The sequence below is a fragment of the Miniopterus schreibersii genome, assembly GCF_964146895.1.
Source record: "Miniopterus schreibersii genome assembly, chromosome: 16".
Classification (NCBI taxonomy): domain Eukaryota; kingdom Metazoa; phylum Chordata; class Mammalia; order Chiroptera; family Miniopteridae; genus Miniopterus; species Miniopterus schreibersii.
The window spans coordinates 36,984,705-37,003,789 of NC_138116.1; the positions used below are offsets into that span (position 1 = coordinate 36,984,705).

The following is a 19,085-nucleotide window of genomic DNA, read 5'->3' on the forward strand; positions in this document are numbered from 1 at the left end:
GAGGGTCTAGAAAGAGGCCACCTACTCTCCAGACTCAGATCAAGCCTTATCAGTTTGTACCATGGAATTGTCTTGGGGCCAAACATGGGTGGAAGGAATTCACCCTCTGCATGGGGAACCCAAGGCAAGGTGTTCCACAGTCTTCTGCACCCCAAAGCCCTATGTGGCTTCTCTAGAAAGTACCCAGGGCCAAAGGAAGGCAGCCCCCAGGCATCCCTCTAACCTCCAGCCTCAGGGGACACTGAGAAAGGACCTTTCCCACTGGGCAGAAAATTGGGGCAGCCTGGGTTCCAGGTGGGGCTTCAGAGGGCCTTCCAAGGTCACTGGCTCTACCCACATGTGGACAGTAGCTTTGGGTGGTTCCCCACCACAGAACATTCGAGGTGCTGGAGGCGTGATCTCAACCCTGGCCGCTCGGAAGAATCATCTTTCAAAACATAAATTTAGGGATTCCTATTGAAATGGTCTGGAGTCCAGCCTCGCATGGGCATTTACTTTTAATCCTGACCCAGAGATATGTTTTTTTAATTGATTTTTAGAGAGAGAAGAAGGGAGGGGGGGGAGAGAGAAATCATATGCACCCCAACATGGGATTGGACCTGCAACCCAGGTATGTGCCCTGACCAGGAATCGAACCCGCAACCCTTTGGTACATGAGATGACACTCCAATCAGCTGAGCCACCCAGCTGGGGCTAGGCACGGGCCCTTTAAAATAAGCTCCCTATTGCAGGCATGGTGGGAACCCTGAGCTAACCTGCCTTTTCATGGTCGCAGAGCAGAGGCACCGGCAGCAGCCTAAATGGGGGTCAAGCATGTCCTGGCGTTTCTGCTGCAGTTTTGGGGGGTGGGGTTGGCCAGACAGAAATCCATGGGCAGAGCGTGCAAGAGTCTCACGGGGGGAGGGTCAAAGCCCAGTCTACAGCCACGCCGCCCGGGTTCTCATCTGGGCTCGGTCACGTATTAGCTGTGTGACCTTGGACATGTTTCTTAATCTCTTTGTGGTTTTGTTTCTCACCTATTTAGGAAAAAATATGGTAATAATAGCAACCCCTTTGTAGGACTGTTGTAAAGATTAAAAGAGTATATATTAAGTGCCTGGGACACAGTAAGCACTGTATTCCTGTTAGCTGTTTATTATTATTAATTATAATTGTTCAAGAAGGAGCCAGGCATCAATGACGGCCTCCGGGGAGAAGGGGACTCACTGTGGGCGCCCCCACTCCTCAGCTGTCTCCTAGCCCAAGCCCCTTCTGCCATCACTCATAGACTCATGAGTCTGAACAGGCGGGCTGTGAGGAAGACAAGTAGGCTTACCAAATGGGATTTGGAACTGAGGTCCTCAGACCTTCAAGGACCCCGGGGGACTACATGCTCAGTGAAAGCTTAAATTAGGAAAACGGCACGAGCAGCAGAGGGAAATCACAGGGGAGCTCGTCTGCTGTGGCGTGTGCTGTGAGTGAGGGCGAAAAGCCTCCCCTAGAAATGCTTAGCCACAGACCTGTTCTTATGTGGATTTGGGGTCCACATTTACACTGTCTGCATGGTCTGGGAATTTATGAGCCAAGAAATTAACTTGGAATATAGTCCTGGACTGATAATGTCACTGGGGTACGTGGTAAGAGCAAATATAGAATTTCCCTAGAGGGACAAGCTTTCCAAGTAGGCTTCCCTCAGTAAAACCCCAACAAATATGAACTCTCAGTTGAGGAAACATACCAGGGCTTAAGCTCCTATGGGGGTCCGTGGACCCAATAAACAGAAGGTTTACACTTTCAATAATTATAGATAATTACATAAAAATGTTTAAAATGAGTAAAGAAATATGAGAGGAAATAAAAACCATGAGAAATAAATAACATACTATTAAAGAAACAGGCATGTCATTTTCATTGATTCTAAAACAACCCCCCCATATTTTAACATCTCTAAAATTAGGAAGTATTTTGCAACCAATGGGATAAGAAAGCAGTGCTCATAATTTAGGAAGTATTGTTTCTTTCTTTAGTGGTATGTAAAATTATGGTCTGTCTTGCCCTGGCCAGGCAGCTCAGTTGGTTAGAGCATCATCCCAATAGACCAAGATTGCGGGTTTGATCCCCAAGTCAGGGCACATTCAAGAATCAACCAATGAATGCTTAATAAATGGAACAACAAATTGATGTTTCTCTCTTTCTCTCTAAAAATTAATCAATGAATAAAAAAATGTAAAAAAAAAATTGTGGTAAGATTCAAAGAGAATTGAAAACATGGAGAATAGCCCAGAGGAGATGGAACAGAACAGGACTGAGTGATGTCAAGGATCCATTGAGGTGGGAGGTCGTGAGTTTGCTGTGGCCCTAATCTATATGGATGTAGGATTCATTCCAAAAGCACTCAGCCACCTGAGCATGCAGACTGAGGAGGAGGCTTGATCTAAAGTGAGTGTCTGCGTGGTAGTTGAGGGTATCTGAGAACATGGTTCAGGTGTGATCATGGAATCCAAGGCCCCGCTGAGTAGGGAAGTGAAGTCCAGACAGGCCGTCAGATCGGGAGAAGATGGGTGAGTCTGTATCAATAGGGAATCCATGTCAATAAGTCTCAATAAGGACAAAGGGCGAAGGGCAGCTGTAGAGCAATGAGGCTGAGAGCTGGTTTGACTCGGTCAAAGGTTGGGCTACAGTGTTTAGGAGCCTGGCTGTTGTGCAGCGCAGGCTCCTGCCGGAACATGCGTGCATTTTGTAGTTCTCTCTGTATGTCTTAGGTCTTCAGATAGCCAGCAGGAGGGCAAGGCCGTAACTTTTATAATGCCTTTTTTATGCCAGGGGATGCTCAATATTTCACACCAACTGATTCGAAAGGAGATTCTTTCCCGTAGGAAGACCGGTTTCCAAAGCAGAGATTCGGAAAGGCTCACAGTCCCTTCTCTGAACTCCCTTCCCCCGAGCTCCCAGCCACCTGCCCTATTTGGATATCCCCAGTTCTCACACTACCCGGTACTTACAGAGAAGGACCTTCCTGCCAAGTTGGACGACTTGACAACCTCCGTCACGTTAACACTCAGGCACGTGTGGTCTGTAAGGGGAGCAACAGTGATGGGAGGAGGAGTGGGTGGCCTTGAAACGGGAAGGACTGAGATGGAGGGGCGGCATGAATGGGCCTTCGGGGAAGTAGGAGAGTTTGAGATTCGAGGTCCTAAGAAGACCCCCCCTCCCCACATTAACCTCCTCCCACATCCTGCTTAGCCCCTTCCTGACTCCACCTTGGTTCTAGCCAAGTTTCAGTTCCTTCCTGATTATATTATCCATTTCCCTTCCCTGGTGAATCCACAGAGTTTCCACATCCTCAGGCATAGCAGCCAACCCAGTCCCCTTTCTTCACCTCCTCCTGCACCCCTTTTTTAATGGGAGAAAGTTCTGTGGAGCTTCTGGGCATGCTGAAAATGGAAGGGACACCCAGCCCAGGATGTGTGTACAACAAAGGCGCACAGAGGCGTGGGAGTGTGTGGCTCCTGACAGGTGGAGAGCGTTCCCTTGGCTTTCAGACTGGTGTACAATGTCAAAAAGCATTATTATGTGGCTGCTCCCAGGTCCTCCCTTCTCCCTGCTAAGGAGCATTCTTAGAGGCCTATGCCTCTGAGCAGGGTCTGGCATCTGTTCTGATAGGGTTTGTGATGGAAAATTTGGAGGAAACATAAGTTAGAGTGGGAGTGGGTAGTGGGAGTCTTGCGGAGGAAGGAGAACAAATGCAATTTTAATAGTAAGTTAACATTATAATTTACTATATGCACATAAATTAGTATCTTATCTCTATTTTAGAAATGAGAAAATGGGTAGAGAGGTCTTAAGTAACTTGCCCCAGGTCACACGGTGGTAGGTGGCAAAGCCGACTCTGAATCTGCCCTTCCAGTTCTAGAATCTGTGCTCTCGGCCTACTCTGTCACCTCTTGGTTAGAGCTATTGCCAAAAATCACATGGTTCCTCCACGGTGTTCAAGACCTACAAGTAAAGAATGTCTGGTGCCCTGGCTGGGTAGCTTAGTTGGTTAGAGCATTGTCTTGATACGCCAAGAATACCTGGCTGTGATAGAGTTTCATGTCACCCACAAATTCAACCTGCCTGGAAGTATTGTATCAAGAAGTGATCGAATCAGTAATTATTTCTTGAGTTTCCTCTTTGTGCCAGATGCCAAGAAAATTTAGGAACAATGATACCCATGTACAAACACAAATGCTTTCTGTGACAAGTGTCATATCTGGAATGCTAGCAAAGCACAGAGGATTTTAGAGACAGAGGGGATTACTCATAGTTGGATGGGAGAGGAGGGAGGAATCCAAAACATATTCCTCATAGGCTTCCAGGCTGGCTAATGTGTATTTTTATTCTGTGTTTCTTCTGGAACATTCCAGATTCATTTATTCTTTTTATATATTTTTGGGTGTAAAGTAGCACTTCATTTATTCAGTAAATATTTACTGAGTACCTACTATGTCCCAAGACATGTGCTAGGCACTGGGGATAGAGCAGTGAGCAACTTTAATTTCTGCCTGGGTAAACTTTGTTTGCTCTGGAAAGATCTACAAGCATCTGTGGATCGCACCCTTTAAGTCTGGCCTGTTGAGATTTGGCGATCACAGAGAAAGTGTGAGGCGCACTGGCGAGGAACCCAGGCACTTGTGTGACATGTGACCTTGGGCAAGTTATTTTCTTTTCTTCAGTTTCCTCTCCAGTAAAAAGTTGCTAATACTAATAATACCTATCTCATAGGGTTAATATGCTTAAAAGAGCTTATGGTGACATAGAACATCAGCTGGCCTCTGATGGATGTGTGTAGTGGTTAGTAATCCACATCTCCAAGCTCTTCATTATTCCAGAGGCCAGGGTGCTAACAGGAATGGCTCATATTTATACCTTATGCATATAATTATATGCACATAAACTGGTATCTTTTATTATGTCAATTTTAGATAATTAGATAACTATCGTATTATCTAATATATATCTATAACTATATCCTTAGCCGGAATTAGATAATTTGGATTAGCAGTGCCTTTTGTGAGCTGGAGAGTCCCTGCCCAATGGAACAGCATTCAAAATAAACATTTCCAAACAGAACCCTGGCTCTGCAGCCCGGCGCAGAGGGGGAGGCCGCTGCAGCCCCTCATGGGCCCACCTTCACCAGGCCTCAAGGACGCAATCCAGTGCTAGAGCGCATGTCACTCACTGTTGAACACCTGCGGGTGGGGACTGCTCCCTCTGGCAGCCTGGTCCCAGCCCTGGCCTGCCGTGAGTAGCAGCTCAACCAGGTTCAGCGACCCAGGGATGGGGCGGGAGGCCTCCTTCCCAGGTTCACCTCCTCTCCTGTCGCTGGACCCTCCTCCTTCTCCCCCTTCCTTGTCCCTTCACTCTCTCTCTGCTCTGCTTTCCCGACTCCTCACCGTCAGTGTCACTGGCTGGAAGGGCCTTCAGGACCAGCCCGGTGGCCCTCAGGGAAATGGTAACCTCTCGGGTCCGGTGGCTGAGCAGGGCCTGGGGAGGGAGAGGCGGGCACAGATGGGGGTCCTCAGGACAACCCTGTCCCCCCACATCCTCACATCAACAGTCTCGCTTCCACCCCTGCCCCAAGAGCCTTGTCTGTGTCATTAGTGTCCAACGAGGGGACACAGGGAAAGGGCACGGAGCCTTCTTAGCTGCAGGGGGCCTGTGTGGCTTTCTAGACCCAAAGGATTCCATCTCCAGTGCATCTGGTGAGCTAGTGAGGAAGGTATTTTTGAGCAAGGAGACCGCCCCTTGTTCCTTAATCAGACCCCCTCCTTGTCTAATGTGAGGCTATTTGTAACCCTCCCATTCTAGAAAACTCTCTGAAGGCTGGGAAACTGGGGGCAGCACCCAGAAAAGGGCAGAAGGTCCTTCTGGCTGGCTGTCCCCCTGCCCGCCACGTGTTCCTGACCTGCTTCCAAGCAGCTGTGCCTCCCGGCCACCCCGCCACTGACCTTCTGGTAGCACAGGGACAGCTCGGCCCCCGGGGCCTCGGCCGCGCCTCTCCGCCTGGGCGAGAAGCCATCTGAGGGAAGGTGAGAGGAGGCTGAGGGGGGGAGGGCCTCCCCGGACCCCAGCATCCCCACCTCGCTGAGCCTCGGGCTGCCAGTGTCCCTCAGTCTGGGTGAGACTGGAGGGAGCCAGGGTCACCTCAATATTCAGCAAAGAGGTGGGAGGACTTTCTGAAAATGGGGCTCGGGGAAGCTGAGTCAGGGTGCACTGTGGAAAAGGGGAGCAGATGCCCACCTTTGGGGAGTTTGGAGTCTTGGATCTTCACCTTCAGCTCGGTAAGGAAAATGTCCTCTGCAGAGTCTTGGCTCAGGTCTCGGAAGAAGATCTGGAGAGATGGGGGCCGGAGGGAGGGAGGAAGGCTGGCTCTCTGCCAGAGGCGGCCCCCCCTCCAGCCCCAGATCCGAGGACGCGGTGGTTGGAAGAGTGGACAGAAGGAAGCAGGGCCCCCCCGCCCCTCGGCCAGTGCTGGGTTCTGAGCGGCCCCCGGGATTACCTGGGTCTCACTCTGTCCATCTAGCCGCCCGTGTGTCACAGGAACAGCAATATAATGCATTATAAATAGTGGAGAGAGTGTTATTGAAACCCAAACGACCTGTGGCCACTACTAACGGGGACGGCAGCAGTCAGTAGGGGACACAATTCACATAAGGGAGGGTAATAAAATCTCTCGTAGACACCGGTAGGGGTGGATGACAGGGTGAGGGCCAGAAAGGAGAGCGTGACAGTCCTCGAGGTGCACAGAGAAGCCCGGGCTCCACGAGGAAGGGCTAGTGAGGGCTGATTTGCCCTCAGTGAGACCCAGAGGAAATGTGGGGGGAGGAGTGGCTCCTGAGGGAGGGACCAAGAAGAGGGGAGAGGCCAGGTGTGGTCAGCGCAAGAGGGAGGATGTCGGAGCAGCAGGGAAGAGTGGCCCAGGATTCTCGAAAGAACAGGGCTGGAGAAAGTGGCCACCAGAATCCGGGAGCTGGCCTGGCACCCACAGCGAGGTCTTGGTTCTGTTGACCATAAACACTTTCACAGATCCCAATCTTGTTAGGCAAGGCCACTCTGTGACTGTGATGGGTCAGATCCTGCCACTATCATGTCTGAACGCAGGCAAAAATGGGCACACTGTGCAGGCCACATCCCTCACCCTCCCATTCCAGCAAATAGCGAGTGGCTGCTGTTTCTTAGAGTGAAAGAATAGCAGTGAAAACTACTGAGATGCCCACCGTAGAATCATTCCTGCTTCCTGACAGCATTCGGTCTGGAGCAGAGTCCTGCTTTTTGGAGCCCTCTCCAGACTCACCACCCAACAGGAGGCCAAATCCTGTGAGTTCTAACAGTCTCCCTGAGATGCCTCGTGGTTCTCCACGGTGTGTGGTCCCCTCACTGCAGCAAGTCAGGAACCCAACTCTGTTCAGTTACAGGTGTGCTCCTGGGGGCCTTTGGCTGCAGGGTAGTGACAGCTACCTAATCTTTAATTTTAAGTCTCTTGCATTGCTGAAAAGTTTACTCCCTTTACCAGGGACCTTAGAGAAGTTTTTCCCCCCGATTTGTCAATTTTGTGTTGTTTTGGTTTGCATTTTGAAAATCAAGGCAAAGACATAAATCTCTCATGTATGTCAAAATCAGGAAGGCAATAAAGAAAAGATCTATCACAGGAAGCAGAATAAAAATAAGAATTCAGTAAGATAGGGAGCTAGAGGCAGAGGTGGTCATTAGAAATTAGTCTGCAGGAGCTCACAGAAACCCAGAGATTAAGAAGATAAAATCAACAGCCAAGAGCCTCTGGGTGAGTTTATGACTTTCACCCTGGTAACCTGTGTTCCCTCAAAGCCAGGGGATTTAGGTGTGGGGTCCTGGGGTCCAGCAGGCTGCCATGGTATCCCTGGAGCCCCAGGTGGAAAGCTTACCTTGACTGTGTAGATCTGGAAATAGATGGGTTGGGTGCCCATGCGGACATAGTAAGTGATGACATCCAGGATGAAGGGGTCTACAGTCTGGGACGTGTCCAGGGAGGGAGGCTGTGAGGGGAACAGAGAATGTTTTCAGCTTCCTCCTTCCATGCTACTGTGGAAGGTGCCACTTTCTTAATAGAGAAACTCCAAAGCCTCCACATATCCTCTGCGATGCACTAACCCAGCTGGTCTTTCAGCACAGTCCAAGCCTTTCCTACTATCCAATTTCCACTCAAGTCAAAATACACCTGCCCAAAGCCCCATCTCCCCTGGGTCTCTGCTCCATCTTAATTGCACAAAGACCTATTGAGCACCTCTATGTGTAAAGCACTGAGCCCAGTGCTTGGGGTAGACAAGATGCTTGAGAATATAACTAATGATGAGAGAGTCGGGACTGGGTTCTAGGTTTGGATCAGCTACTCAACCTTGGGCATGGGAGATTGAACCAGATGATCTGATGTCTCTTTCAGTTCTTGTGGTATCTGAATTTATTAATAAACTAATGAATTTTTACATGTTATTGAGAAAGGACTAGCGCCATGTCCTGTAGGCCTTCCCCAAACCCATATAATTCTAAAGCATAATGATAGAGTATTTTTAGGTAAACAGAGTAGAATGTCTACATAGACTCTGATAGTATCAGAGTTGGAAAGAAGCTCAGAGTTTACCTAATCCGTCTTGTATATGATCCTATAATATCTCCTCTGATTCTCACATCTGGTCTACTGAAATACTGTTCCCTTCAAAAAGATCATGCTGAAGAACTATGAACTTATCTTAATGATGCTGCATTGCTCACACTGTTTCCAGTCTCTTCCTGTGGAAACTGCTTTTGGAGTAAGTGTAAGGTCATACAAATTGTTAATTATAAGGGGGAGGAGAACAGGGAAAAACCAAAATCTTATATGTGTCCTGGACGGGGAAAAAGCTACCAATAGGCATATAAATGAGACTGACATCACATGCTCCTCCTGTAATATCCTCCAAGTTTCAAGGAAAAGGTATTTTAATACCCAGCTAAACAGTTCTTCCTGTGTATGCAGACATTTTCAGATAAGCAGTAATTCAGAAAAAATGCCTCCCCCCCAACATCATTATTCAAATAAAAGATATAAGAAGGCACCCCAATCAATCAGGCAATAAGCAAAATAGAGAGCTCAGTAAAGTGGCAAGTTTGAAAATAAATAAGTAAAAACCAGTAGGTCCCTTTTATACTAGCAGTAACTACAGTCCAAAATCAATGGGAGAAAGATCCCATCCACACCTGCAAGAAAAAAACTATTAAACTTGAGGATAAATTAAGCAAGAAATGGGTAAAATCTATATGCTGAGAACTGCACAACTATCTTGAGGGGTAAATGAAGAGTTATACCTGAGTCCCAGAGAGGGCAATTAATATGCTAAAGATGCTAATTCTCCTCCAAATTCCAATAAAAGTCCCAAGGGAAATAAAAATAAAATGAAGCCCTGGCCAGTGTGGCTCCGATGGTTGGGCCTCGCCCGAGGCACCAAGAGATTACTGGTTCAATTCCTGGTCAGGGCACGTGCCCGGGGTTGTGGGCTCGATCCCCAGTAGGGGGTGTGCAAGAGGCAGCTGATCAATGTTTTGCTCTCACTTCGATGTTTCTCTCTGTGCCTCTCTCTTCCCCTCTCTCTAAAAAAAAATCAATAAAAATATTTTTAAAAAATGAAAACAAAATTCTAAAATTTATCTGGAAACAAACATAAATAAGCACATTCTGAAAAGTTTTGAAAAAGAAGACTAATGGGGTATGCTTCCCCTGACAGCTATTAAAATACAAAGTGCTAATTTATACTGAACTGAATAGGTTGATGAGAAAGAAGAGCTACCGGAAATAAACCCAAGCATATGTTAGAGTTTAGTAAATGATAAAAATGGCATTTCAGATTGATGGGGCCAGGTGGTTTAGGCAGTAAATAGCTTAGGAGAAGTGGCTAAACATTGGGAAAAATACATACTTCACACGAACACTGAAATTAATTGCGTCTAGGTTATTTAAATGTAAAAGTTGAGATATTAAAAGCATTAGAGTAAATTATCCATGAATATTTATTTAATTTTGGCTATAATTTAATCAGTAGAGAAGTCCTTTCAAAGCATAAAAGTGTTGTGTATGTTTATATAAAAATATTAAACTTTTGAAGATCAAAAACACTATTGGCATAATTGGTAGGCAAATAACAATTGGAATAAAATGTCTGCAACACACATGATCGCAAAAAGGATACGGTTCTCTTACTACATCAAGGCCTTTTCACATCAGTAAAAGTCTAGCTTCCTTCCCACTGCTGGAGGGGGCTGGGGGTGTCACTATGGTTTAAGAGAACACGCTCTGGCCCTAGCCGGTTTAGCTCAGTGGTTGGAGCATGTCTGGCTCAGTGGTTACAGCGTCAGCCCTCGTACTGAAGGGTCCTGGGTTCGATTTCGGCCAAGGGCACGTACCTCAATTGCAGGCTGGATCCCCAGCCCTGATGCTTGCGGTTGGGGCTCACGTGGGAGGCAACCAACTGATGTGTCTCTCTCACATCGATGCTTCTTCCTCTCTCTCTCTCCCCCCCCCCCTTCCACTCTCTCTGAAAAGCAATGGAAAAAATATCCTCAGGTGAGGATTTAAAAAAGAGAGAGAACATGCTCTGGAATGAAGCTGCCTGATTCCAAGGACTCTACCGCTCATTTTGTTACTTTGGGCAAGGTACCTAATCTCTTCGTGCCTCAGCTGCTTGATCTGTAAAATGGGGATGTGGAGACAACGGCACTTGCCAACAGGAGCATCTACTGGGTAGGGATGCCGAGTGTAAGTGCGCAGAACAGTGCCTGGCACGTGGGCGTGCTCCGGGAGCATTAGCCATTTTAATCATAGACAAAGCATCACAAGAAACTCACAAGAGCAGGAATATAATTGGCCTACATAGTTATCAAAGGAAAGGATGTTCTACTTCATCTTTTCCATAATGGTTTTGTCCAAAGTATAGTCATCCCTCAGTACCCACGGGGATTGGTTCCAGGGCCCCGTGGATACCAGCATCTTCAGATGCTCACACATCCCTCACATCCGGTGCCTGGTATTTGCATGTAACCTACTCACAACCTCCCATATACTTTAAACCATCTCTAGGTTACTTACAATACCTAAAACAATGGAAATGCTATGTAACTAGTAGTCACACTGTATCATTTAGGGAATAATGACCAGAAAAAAAAAAGTCAACATGTTCTGTACAGACGTAAACTATAGGCTTAAAGACACAGCGCACGTCGGCAACCATGAAACTTGTTCTCCTGAATATTTTCCGTCGCGTTGGTCGAACCTGCAGCGGCGGATGGGTGGGTAGGGAGAAGGCAGTGCCCGGTGAGTAAATTCCAGCTACTCGCTGGCTGGGCTTCTCCGCTGTGCTGCTCTCCTGCCTCCTCCAGCCCTGGGCCCCCTGGACTGACTCTTGAGGTCAAGGGTCAAGAGTACTATGGAACCGGCCCCCTCCCGCCTCCCTCCCTCCCGCCTCCCCTCACTGCCCCTACCATCTCTGCCAGCTTCTGGATGGCCGGGCACAGGGTGTTGACGGTGCTCTCGTACCACGGGTCTGCGCGGCCCAGGAACGCGGCCAGCTCTCCGAACTCCAAGTGCCTGGACGACGGGGGCTTCTGAGGACAAAACGAGGCCGACGCGTCGGGCCTTGTCTCGGACACTCTCTTTCAGCCAGAGGGTCCCCAGGTACCGTCCTGGGCAAACCAGCTTTGGGAATGTGGTCAGATCACTTAACCTCTCGGGACATTTCTGCACCATGTAGACTGTTCTGTTCCATGCCTCAGATGAAGCTGGAACACCCTTCTCTGAGGGCCGCTGCCGGGGACACTGAGAAATGACCACCAGCCTTAAAGGAGAGAGACAAGTGTTGCTCTGAACGTAATGCTTCCCAGTAAGAAGCAGAGTGGGCAACAGAAACCAAAACCCTCGAGTGGGGCTTCCTCTCCCCCAGGAGGTCGATGGGCTGCGACTGCCTGAATTGCCAGCAAGTGTGTGCGCATGTGTGCGCCACCGTCTGAGGAGGAGCTTGCCATTAGTTCCATCAGAAAAGCAAAAGGAAACCCAGCAAAGGGCAGGGCGCCCCTGGGAGAGAGCGTCTCTCTGGCCACACGCAGCCCGCGGGGCCCTGTCCGTGGCTTCTGGAGCAGAAGACCTCTGAGGCCTCTCCCGGGGCGCATCCCGAGGAAGGGGGGATCCTAGTTCCTGGACCAGGGCTGCAAGGCTGCGGTGTGTCCCTGCCCAGCCCCTAACCCAGACGCCAGCTCCGGGCACCCCCGCCCCCTTCCCCGTGCCCGCCCTCCCTGACCAGCCACCTCTGGTGTCAGCACAGGGATGTAGTAGAGCTGCAGGCTGAGTCTGGGAGTGAGGCAGAATGTCTTCGTCTCTTGTTTCCTGGCAAGGGGTCAACAGAGCACAGGGCACAGGGGTGAGGGCAGGGTTTCTGCTTCAGACAAAGTTGGTTCCACATTCTGGCTCTGCTCTTTATTATCTCTTGACCTTGGGCAATTTACCTAATCTCTCTGAGCCTCTGTCTTCTCATCTATATAATGGGTGCACCTTACACCATCTTCCTCCACCCTGTGCCCCTGACCCTCCTTAACCACTCCTTGACCCGCCACCAGCACACGCCAGGCCCTCTGGTGCCCTCACCGTACCCTGCCCCCAGCCACGCCTCTGAGGTCCTACCTGAGGTTGTGGTAGGCCCGGGCCAGGCGCCCCAGCATCCTGTCGTCCCCCAGCACCAGCACCCGGGCCGTGTGCAGCCGGGAGACACCGGGTAGCAGTTCTCCATCCCCACTGGGCCTGCCTGTGCTCCGGTGAAGCCCCGGGGGCCCGTCCCAGTTGCTGATGTCCGGGGGCCACACGCGCTTCTTCATTCCCCCTTTGCGCTGCAGCCTGGCGTGCTCCGTCTCAGGGCTGCTGGGTATGGGCAGCTCGTCGGATCCCGAAGGAAGGTCCCGCTCAATGCCACTGTCAGTGGACAGCACGGACACCCGGGCTTGCTCCCGGTCCTGCAGGAGGCCCTGCAGATCCAAGGCCTCCAAGTCAGCGCTGAGGTGTGCTTGGGATTTCGGGTACAGGAAGAGCACCAGTTCCTTCCCTGTGATGTGGAGAACAGGGGACCGTTGGGGCGGAGAGGGAGTGTGAGGCTGGCAGGGCCTCACCCTGGCAAGGCCTGGGGTTCTGTTTCTCAGACACTGTTTAGCTGGGCAGAAGCCCCACAAGATGCTCCACGAAGGAACAGAGGTTCTGTGGCCAACAGACTGAGAACCCCACTGGCCTGCCACCTCTGGTTGAGTTTCATTAGTGTATATCTCAAAGGCTCTGACAAGTCCTGCAGTAAAGAAATCAGCTTCACCCAGTACCTGGACTCTAGAGCCCTCTTTTTCACATTTGCTCATTAGCATCCTCCCGCTCTCCCACTTCCTGAAGCTTCCCCTGAGACACAGAGAAAGACCAGCAGCTCCTGGAAAGATTTCAGGCTTTTCTAACCTACCTTCATTTTATTTCCCATGAGAAAACTGAGGCCCCGAGAGAAAACTGAGTCTGTCTGGGGTGACCCAGCATGTGAAAGGAAGTGCTAGGACTTGACCCGGTTCACCAGTCCAGCACTGCTCACTACGCCTGAGCCTGTGTCTTCCCCTCTCCCTTGGCAAGAGCTAGGGCAGTGGGAGGGGACATAGTGTGGAGGGGGAGAAGTGCTGGCTGAGCGGGTCTTTATGGAAGGCCCCCTCCAGCTCCAGGAACCATAACTTCTTTTGTGACTGCCTCTTTCTTGGGGACCTGCATTGTCTGTTGGCATCATCATGCGCGTGTGGCACTTTCTAGACATATGAGGCCAGTGGCTAATGCACTGAGCTCTTCTGACATAAAGAAAACGCAGAACAGCTCAGCACACAGAGACAAACACGGATGTACACACAGACAGACACACAGGCACATACAGACACACACAGATACACCTACACACAGACAGATGCACAACAAAGACATACACAGACACAGACATAGACATACACAATAGATATAAGGTACATAGTCACACAGAATACACACACACACCCAGACACAATAGATACATATACAAACATGCAGATATACACAGACACACACACACAGACACATGGACACAAAGACACAGAGACACATAGACACACAGACACACAGCACACCTACATACACACAACACTGATGCACAGAGACACACTTAGACACACTAGATACACATACAAACACATACAAATATACACAGACACACAAACACACATACACACAACAGGATGCACAGAGACACACAGACACACACTATGCCACTGTCTCCAGTCAGCTCCCACAGAGGTCAAAGGTGTGGCACTTACAGAGCTGCTCCTCGTCCGTCCACAGGTGGAGCGTGATGTGCGGACTGGGCAGGGGGATGCTTGGTGGCCGGTCTGGGAGGGGGTCACCTGAAGGAAGGAGCAGGCTGTGGAGACCACAGAGGAGAAGACTGAGGCCTTGCTGCCTCTCCTATTGTTCTTAGACGCCCTGCCTACATCCAGAGGAAGGGGGAGAGGTGCTAGATGTCTCAGTGTCTCTTCCAGCAGCTTGCATGCAGTAGGCGCTCAATTAACGTTTGCTCCTGTGGGTGATGCTGAAGAGCTCATCAGCCATGTACTAAGGGCAGCAGGAAGCCTGCAGTCCCGGGGAGAGACCGGGCCAGCCCCTCCTGTCCTCCTCCTTCTGGAAGCCTTCCCGACCACTCCAGCCCCAGTGGTCATTCCCTCCCCAGCAGACCTTACAGGCTGTGCTTTAGGCACACCTAACGTGCAGCCTTGGAATTTAATTTTTGGCTCCCTCCCTAACAAGGCTGCAAGCTTCCTTAGCGGAGAGCCACTGATGTCCACAGAACACTAATTACTGCCAGGCACTGTTCCCCTCACCTTGCAGACAGTACCATCACCTCACCAGATCCTGCCAGTGACCATGGCCACAGATATTCTTATCCTCACTTCACAGAGGAGGAGAGAGGGGCACAGAGAGGTTAAGTAACTGACCCAAGGCCACACAGTAAGTGGCAGAGTTAGAATTTGAGCCCAGGTATCTCAGCTTCAGAGTGCATGCTCTTAACCAAGACAGTGTGCTCAAAACCACTGCCCCATGCTGACTGGGTCATGGCAGGGGCTCAACAGGGTGCTGGCTGGTCATTAAGATGCGCAGGACAAGTCAAGGTAGGAGGCAGGTGCTGGATGTGGCTGTGATGGTGGAGGTGGCTAGACCTGGTTGCGTCCTATCCATGCAGAGTTATTGCTGAGCTACCAAGAGGTACCCAAGGAGAGCAAAGCCAGATTTGCCCCAGGGTCTGTCCCAGCTTTGGGAGGAGGGAGGCTTCACGAACAGACATTTCCTTGTGGTTATCAGAGGCACTCAGAGGTATAGAATATTAAAGCAGCCCAGGCCGGTTAGCTCAGTTGGTTGGAACATCATCCCGATATGCCAAGGTTGTGGGTTCAATCCCCGGGCAGGGCACATACAAGAATCAACCAATGAGTGCATCAATAAGTGGAACAACAAATCGACGTTTCTCTCTCTCCTTTCTTCTCTCTCTAAAATCAATTTTAAAAAAAGAATCTTAAAGCAAAACAAAAGATCAGAAGACTGAGAAGATGGAAGGTGTCTTTAGGGGAGGCCATCCTGCCCGCCTCACCCTGACTTCTGCGGCCTCCACCATCCCTGAGCTGCCAAGGTCAAGCCCCAGGGCTGGCACGCTCACCTCTGCCGTGGCTTCCAGTCGTTAGGCTGGTGCCTGTGCCTATGGGTGCATGGCGTGTTCTGGAACATGCAGGCTAAGGAATTTCATGGGTGCTTTGGGCGACCATGAAAGAAGACACAAATCAGAACCACCCTCCGACAGCCAGATATACATGTTCCAGGACACTTCTCGAGGCTCTGAGGGTTTCCCAATCTACACGGGCCTGCTTCCCATCAGTGCATGGCATTGTCTTAGAAAATGCAAATAGAAAGAAAGCATGTGGAACAAAAATTGATGACACCAAATGTAAGTGATGTCGACGAGGCTTCAATCTTAGATGCTCTTTAAATCCTTTGGGTGCTATAGTAGAGCGGTTAAAAACTAGATCGCCTGGGTTTGAATCTTGGCTCTGCCACTTAACTAGCTGAGTGATCTCAGGCAAGATCCATAGCCTCTTTCTAACTCAGTTTGCTCATCTGTAAAAGAGAGACAATACTTCTCTATCTCAGAAGTTTACCGAGAGGATACATTGATTTAATATATAGAATATACTTAAACAGATAAAGTGCTGACAATAGCAATTGGGGTATAAAATAGGTACCCTGCACAGGTGTCAGCTGCTATCACGAACAAATAACCGACTTTTTTTAACCCAGAATCTTCCAATTTCCTGGGCAGCCTCAGCCCCCAGGCTCCTAACTGCAATGAGGTGTCCAACCCCTGCTCAACCGGGCTCGCAGACTTCAGGCAAGCCCAGCCTGCTCTCTGGCGCCCCCTGCAGGGTCCCCGGACCGCAGCGCCTCGCTGCCCCCACCCGCCCGCCCTCCACTTACCGCTGCACTGCCCCCTGGCGGCCTTCGGCGGCCCCAGCAGCGAGCTGTAAACCTCCTCCAGCCTCTCCAGGTGTCCCTCCCGGCTCGAGCTGGGCTCGCCGGCCATCTGCTCCACGGCGGCCACCACGTCGTGGAAATAGCGCTCCAGGGCGTGGCGGGGGCTGGCCTGTCGGGGAGGGGTGTCAGAGCCTTATCTCAGCCCAACACCCACCCACCCCAGCTCCGATGCCAAGCCCGCAGGTGCGTGGGCAGCCTTATGCCAGGGGAGCCGGACAGAGCTTCCCTGCCAAGGCGTCTGCGCCCACATCCAGAGCCCCGCTCCTGCCCCGCTACAGCTGTTCCCAGATGCTGCCTGCCACTGCGGGTCGCCCCGCCCCTGCACCCTGGTGTGGGGGGCAGCTGGTGCCTTGCAGCCTCGGAACCCAGATGGGCAGGGATGGCTGCTGGCACCCAGCCTCCTTGAAGCGCCACCTAGCACTTGGATCCACGTTCTGCCCCCACCAGGATGTAAACTCCAGGAAGGCAGTGGCTTTGTCTGTTTTGTTTATAGCTGCATCCCCAGCACCTAGAATACACTATCTCCTGGCACATAGTAGGTGCTCAATAAATATTTTGCTGAATGTTTCCTAAACTTGTCATTTTTATACTGCTGTGACATAGCACCTATACAATTATGTACTCATAATTTTTTCTTTAAATCAGCCCATTTTTTTAATTTCAAAAGGAAATTTTATATTGCTACTCTAGAGAAAAGGGTTAGCGTCACCTGTCATAAACAGAAAATGACTAATGATCACAAAGCACTATTGTTAAATCGAGCCAGGTACTATGGCCAGCCAAAGCTTTAGAGCTTGAAGCTTGCTTTCTCTTTTAAAAAAGGGAAATGGGCAAACGATAACGATGTTTGAGGTAAAGCACCAAGCTGAGCCTTTCTCCTGAATGGAAACAGGTTTTGAGAGAGTTTCTCATGGTGCCATTCCTTGCTCTTCAGACTGTGCCCTTCTGCCTGTGGTGGTACAGCTCTGACACCCGAGAACTGCCCTCCATCCTGTTCTCTGGCTGTTTTCTCTCACCCCACCCACCACCCATTAATCCTCTCATCAAGGAAGTTGCAGGGTCCTGACAAATGACGTGGGCAGGCACAACAGGGCTGGTTCTCATCTCTCGTCTGCGCTAGGGGCCTGCTGATGCAGGTTTCAACTTCCTGGGCTGTGGCAGAGCAGGCCACTCTTACCAGTTAGGGCTCTAATAAATATTTGAAAGATCACCTGAATGAACAGGGCCACTAGAGGGATATGGAGTCAGAGTGGGAAGGAGCCATGGGGACCATCGCATCCTGTTGCTTCATTTTATAAATTAATTCTAAATAAATGAATTAAATGTTTATCTCTCGAGCACCCACTATGTGCCAGGTGCTGTTCTAGATGGTAGGGAGCAGCAGTGAACAATACAGACAAAATCCCTGTCCATGTGGAGCTTATACTATAGTGTGTCAGGGGCCGAGGGGAGGAGAAGTAAAATAAACAGTATAGTGAATAACAATAAATGACAAAGAGAAGATAAAGCAGGAAAGGAGAATGTGAAGTTTGGGGAGGGGCTGAAATTTTAGATAGTGTGATCAGGGAAGCCCCACTGAAAGGTGACTTATGAGTGAAAGTGAAAGGAAGTGAGGGAGTGAGCCACGTGGATACCTGAGAACATTCCAGGCGTCGGGAACAGTAAGCACAAGGGCCTTGGGGTATAAACGTGCCTGGCATGTTTGAGGAACGATAAGAAGGTCTGTGCTGACACAGAGAGGGAGAGTGTGGAGATGGACAGGTGATGGAAAGGAGGGGGTGGGGCCGATCACGAGGGGCTTGTAGGCCATTTTGATGACTTTGGCTTTGATTCTGAGTGGGACACTGTGATGAATGCCGGGTGGCCACCCAGGTTCCCACTTGCAGGACCAAGGCTCTCATTAACCTGGCTGCTGGGAATGCTGGCAGCTGGCAGCTCTCAGCTGCATCTCCCTCCGAAATTTCCCTCAGCTGAAGAAAGCCACCTCCAAGGTCATGCCCCTTCCTGAGGACAGTCCACATCTGATAACAAGTAGCTGTGGCCGTACAAAGGCCTGGCCCACTCGCCCTATTTCGGGACAATGCTGGAAGGCCAGCTCAGCTCCAGGGCTTCCCATAGAATTAGTCGTGGGGGAGTCTTTAGGGAGCTCAGAAGAAGGAAGAAACAATGAAAAGAGGAAAATTAGACCTTGGGAAGGTGTGGCTCGTTTGCAGTTCTGCAGCCAGACCACCGAGAGCTGACTCTCGAGGCTGTGTCTTTAGACTCCCTCCTTGGCCTCGCTCCCAAGTCCCTCCAGAAATCCCTGTTTTCAAGGCTTTGCAAATAAGCCCCCCTCAGTGCTTGTTCCCTGGTGCAGCCCGGGGCAGCCCTAGCTACCCGTCTCTAGCTCTCAGACGTAGTGCAGAGGGCCAGAGAGACGGTTGTCTGCCCCACGCTGACCTCCCAGTCTCAGTAC

At 50.2% G+C, this 19,085-nt stretch overlaps 1 protein-coding gene across 1 annotated transcript in view; it reads right to left on the reverse strand.

Annotated features, from left to right (window-relative positions):
- PIK3R6 (phosphoinositide-3-kinase regulatory subunit 6) overlaps positions 1-19,085 on the reverse strand; it is a 46,536-nt gene that overhangs the window by 1,637 nt on the left and 25,814 nt on the right. Inside the window, exons 9-18 of the mRNA XM_081161953.1 lie at positions 16,574-16,739; positions 14,371-14,457; positions 12,698-13,112; positions 12,325-12,403; positions 11,506-11,628; positions 7,923-8,033; positions 6,262-6,352; positions 5,970-6,040; positions 5,415-5,505; positions 2,982-3,052 (exon numbers count right to left, since the gene is read on the reverse strand). Of these exons, the coding sequence (XP_081018079.1) occupies positions 2,982-3,052; positions 5,415-5,505; positions 5,970-6,040; positions 6,262-6,352; positions 7,923-8,033; positions 11,506-11,628; positions 12,325-12,403; positions 12,698-13,112; positions 14,371-14,457; positions 16,574-16,739 (1,305 nt within the window). The remainder of the gene's footprint in view (positions 1-2,981; positions 3,053-5,414; positions 5,506-5,969; positions 6,041-6,261; positions 6,353-7,922; positions 8,034-11,505; positions 11,629-12,324; positions 12,404-12,697; positions 13,113-14,370; positions 14,458-16,573; positions 16,740-19,085) is intronic.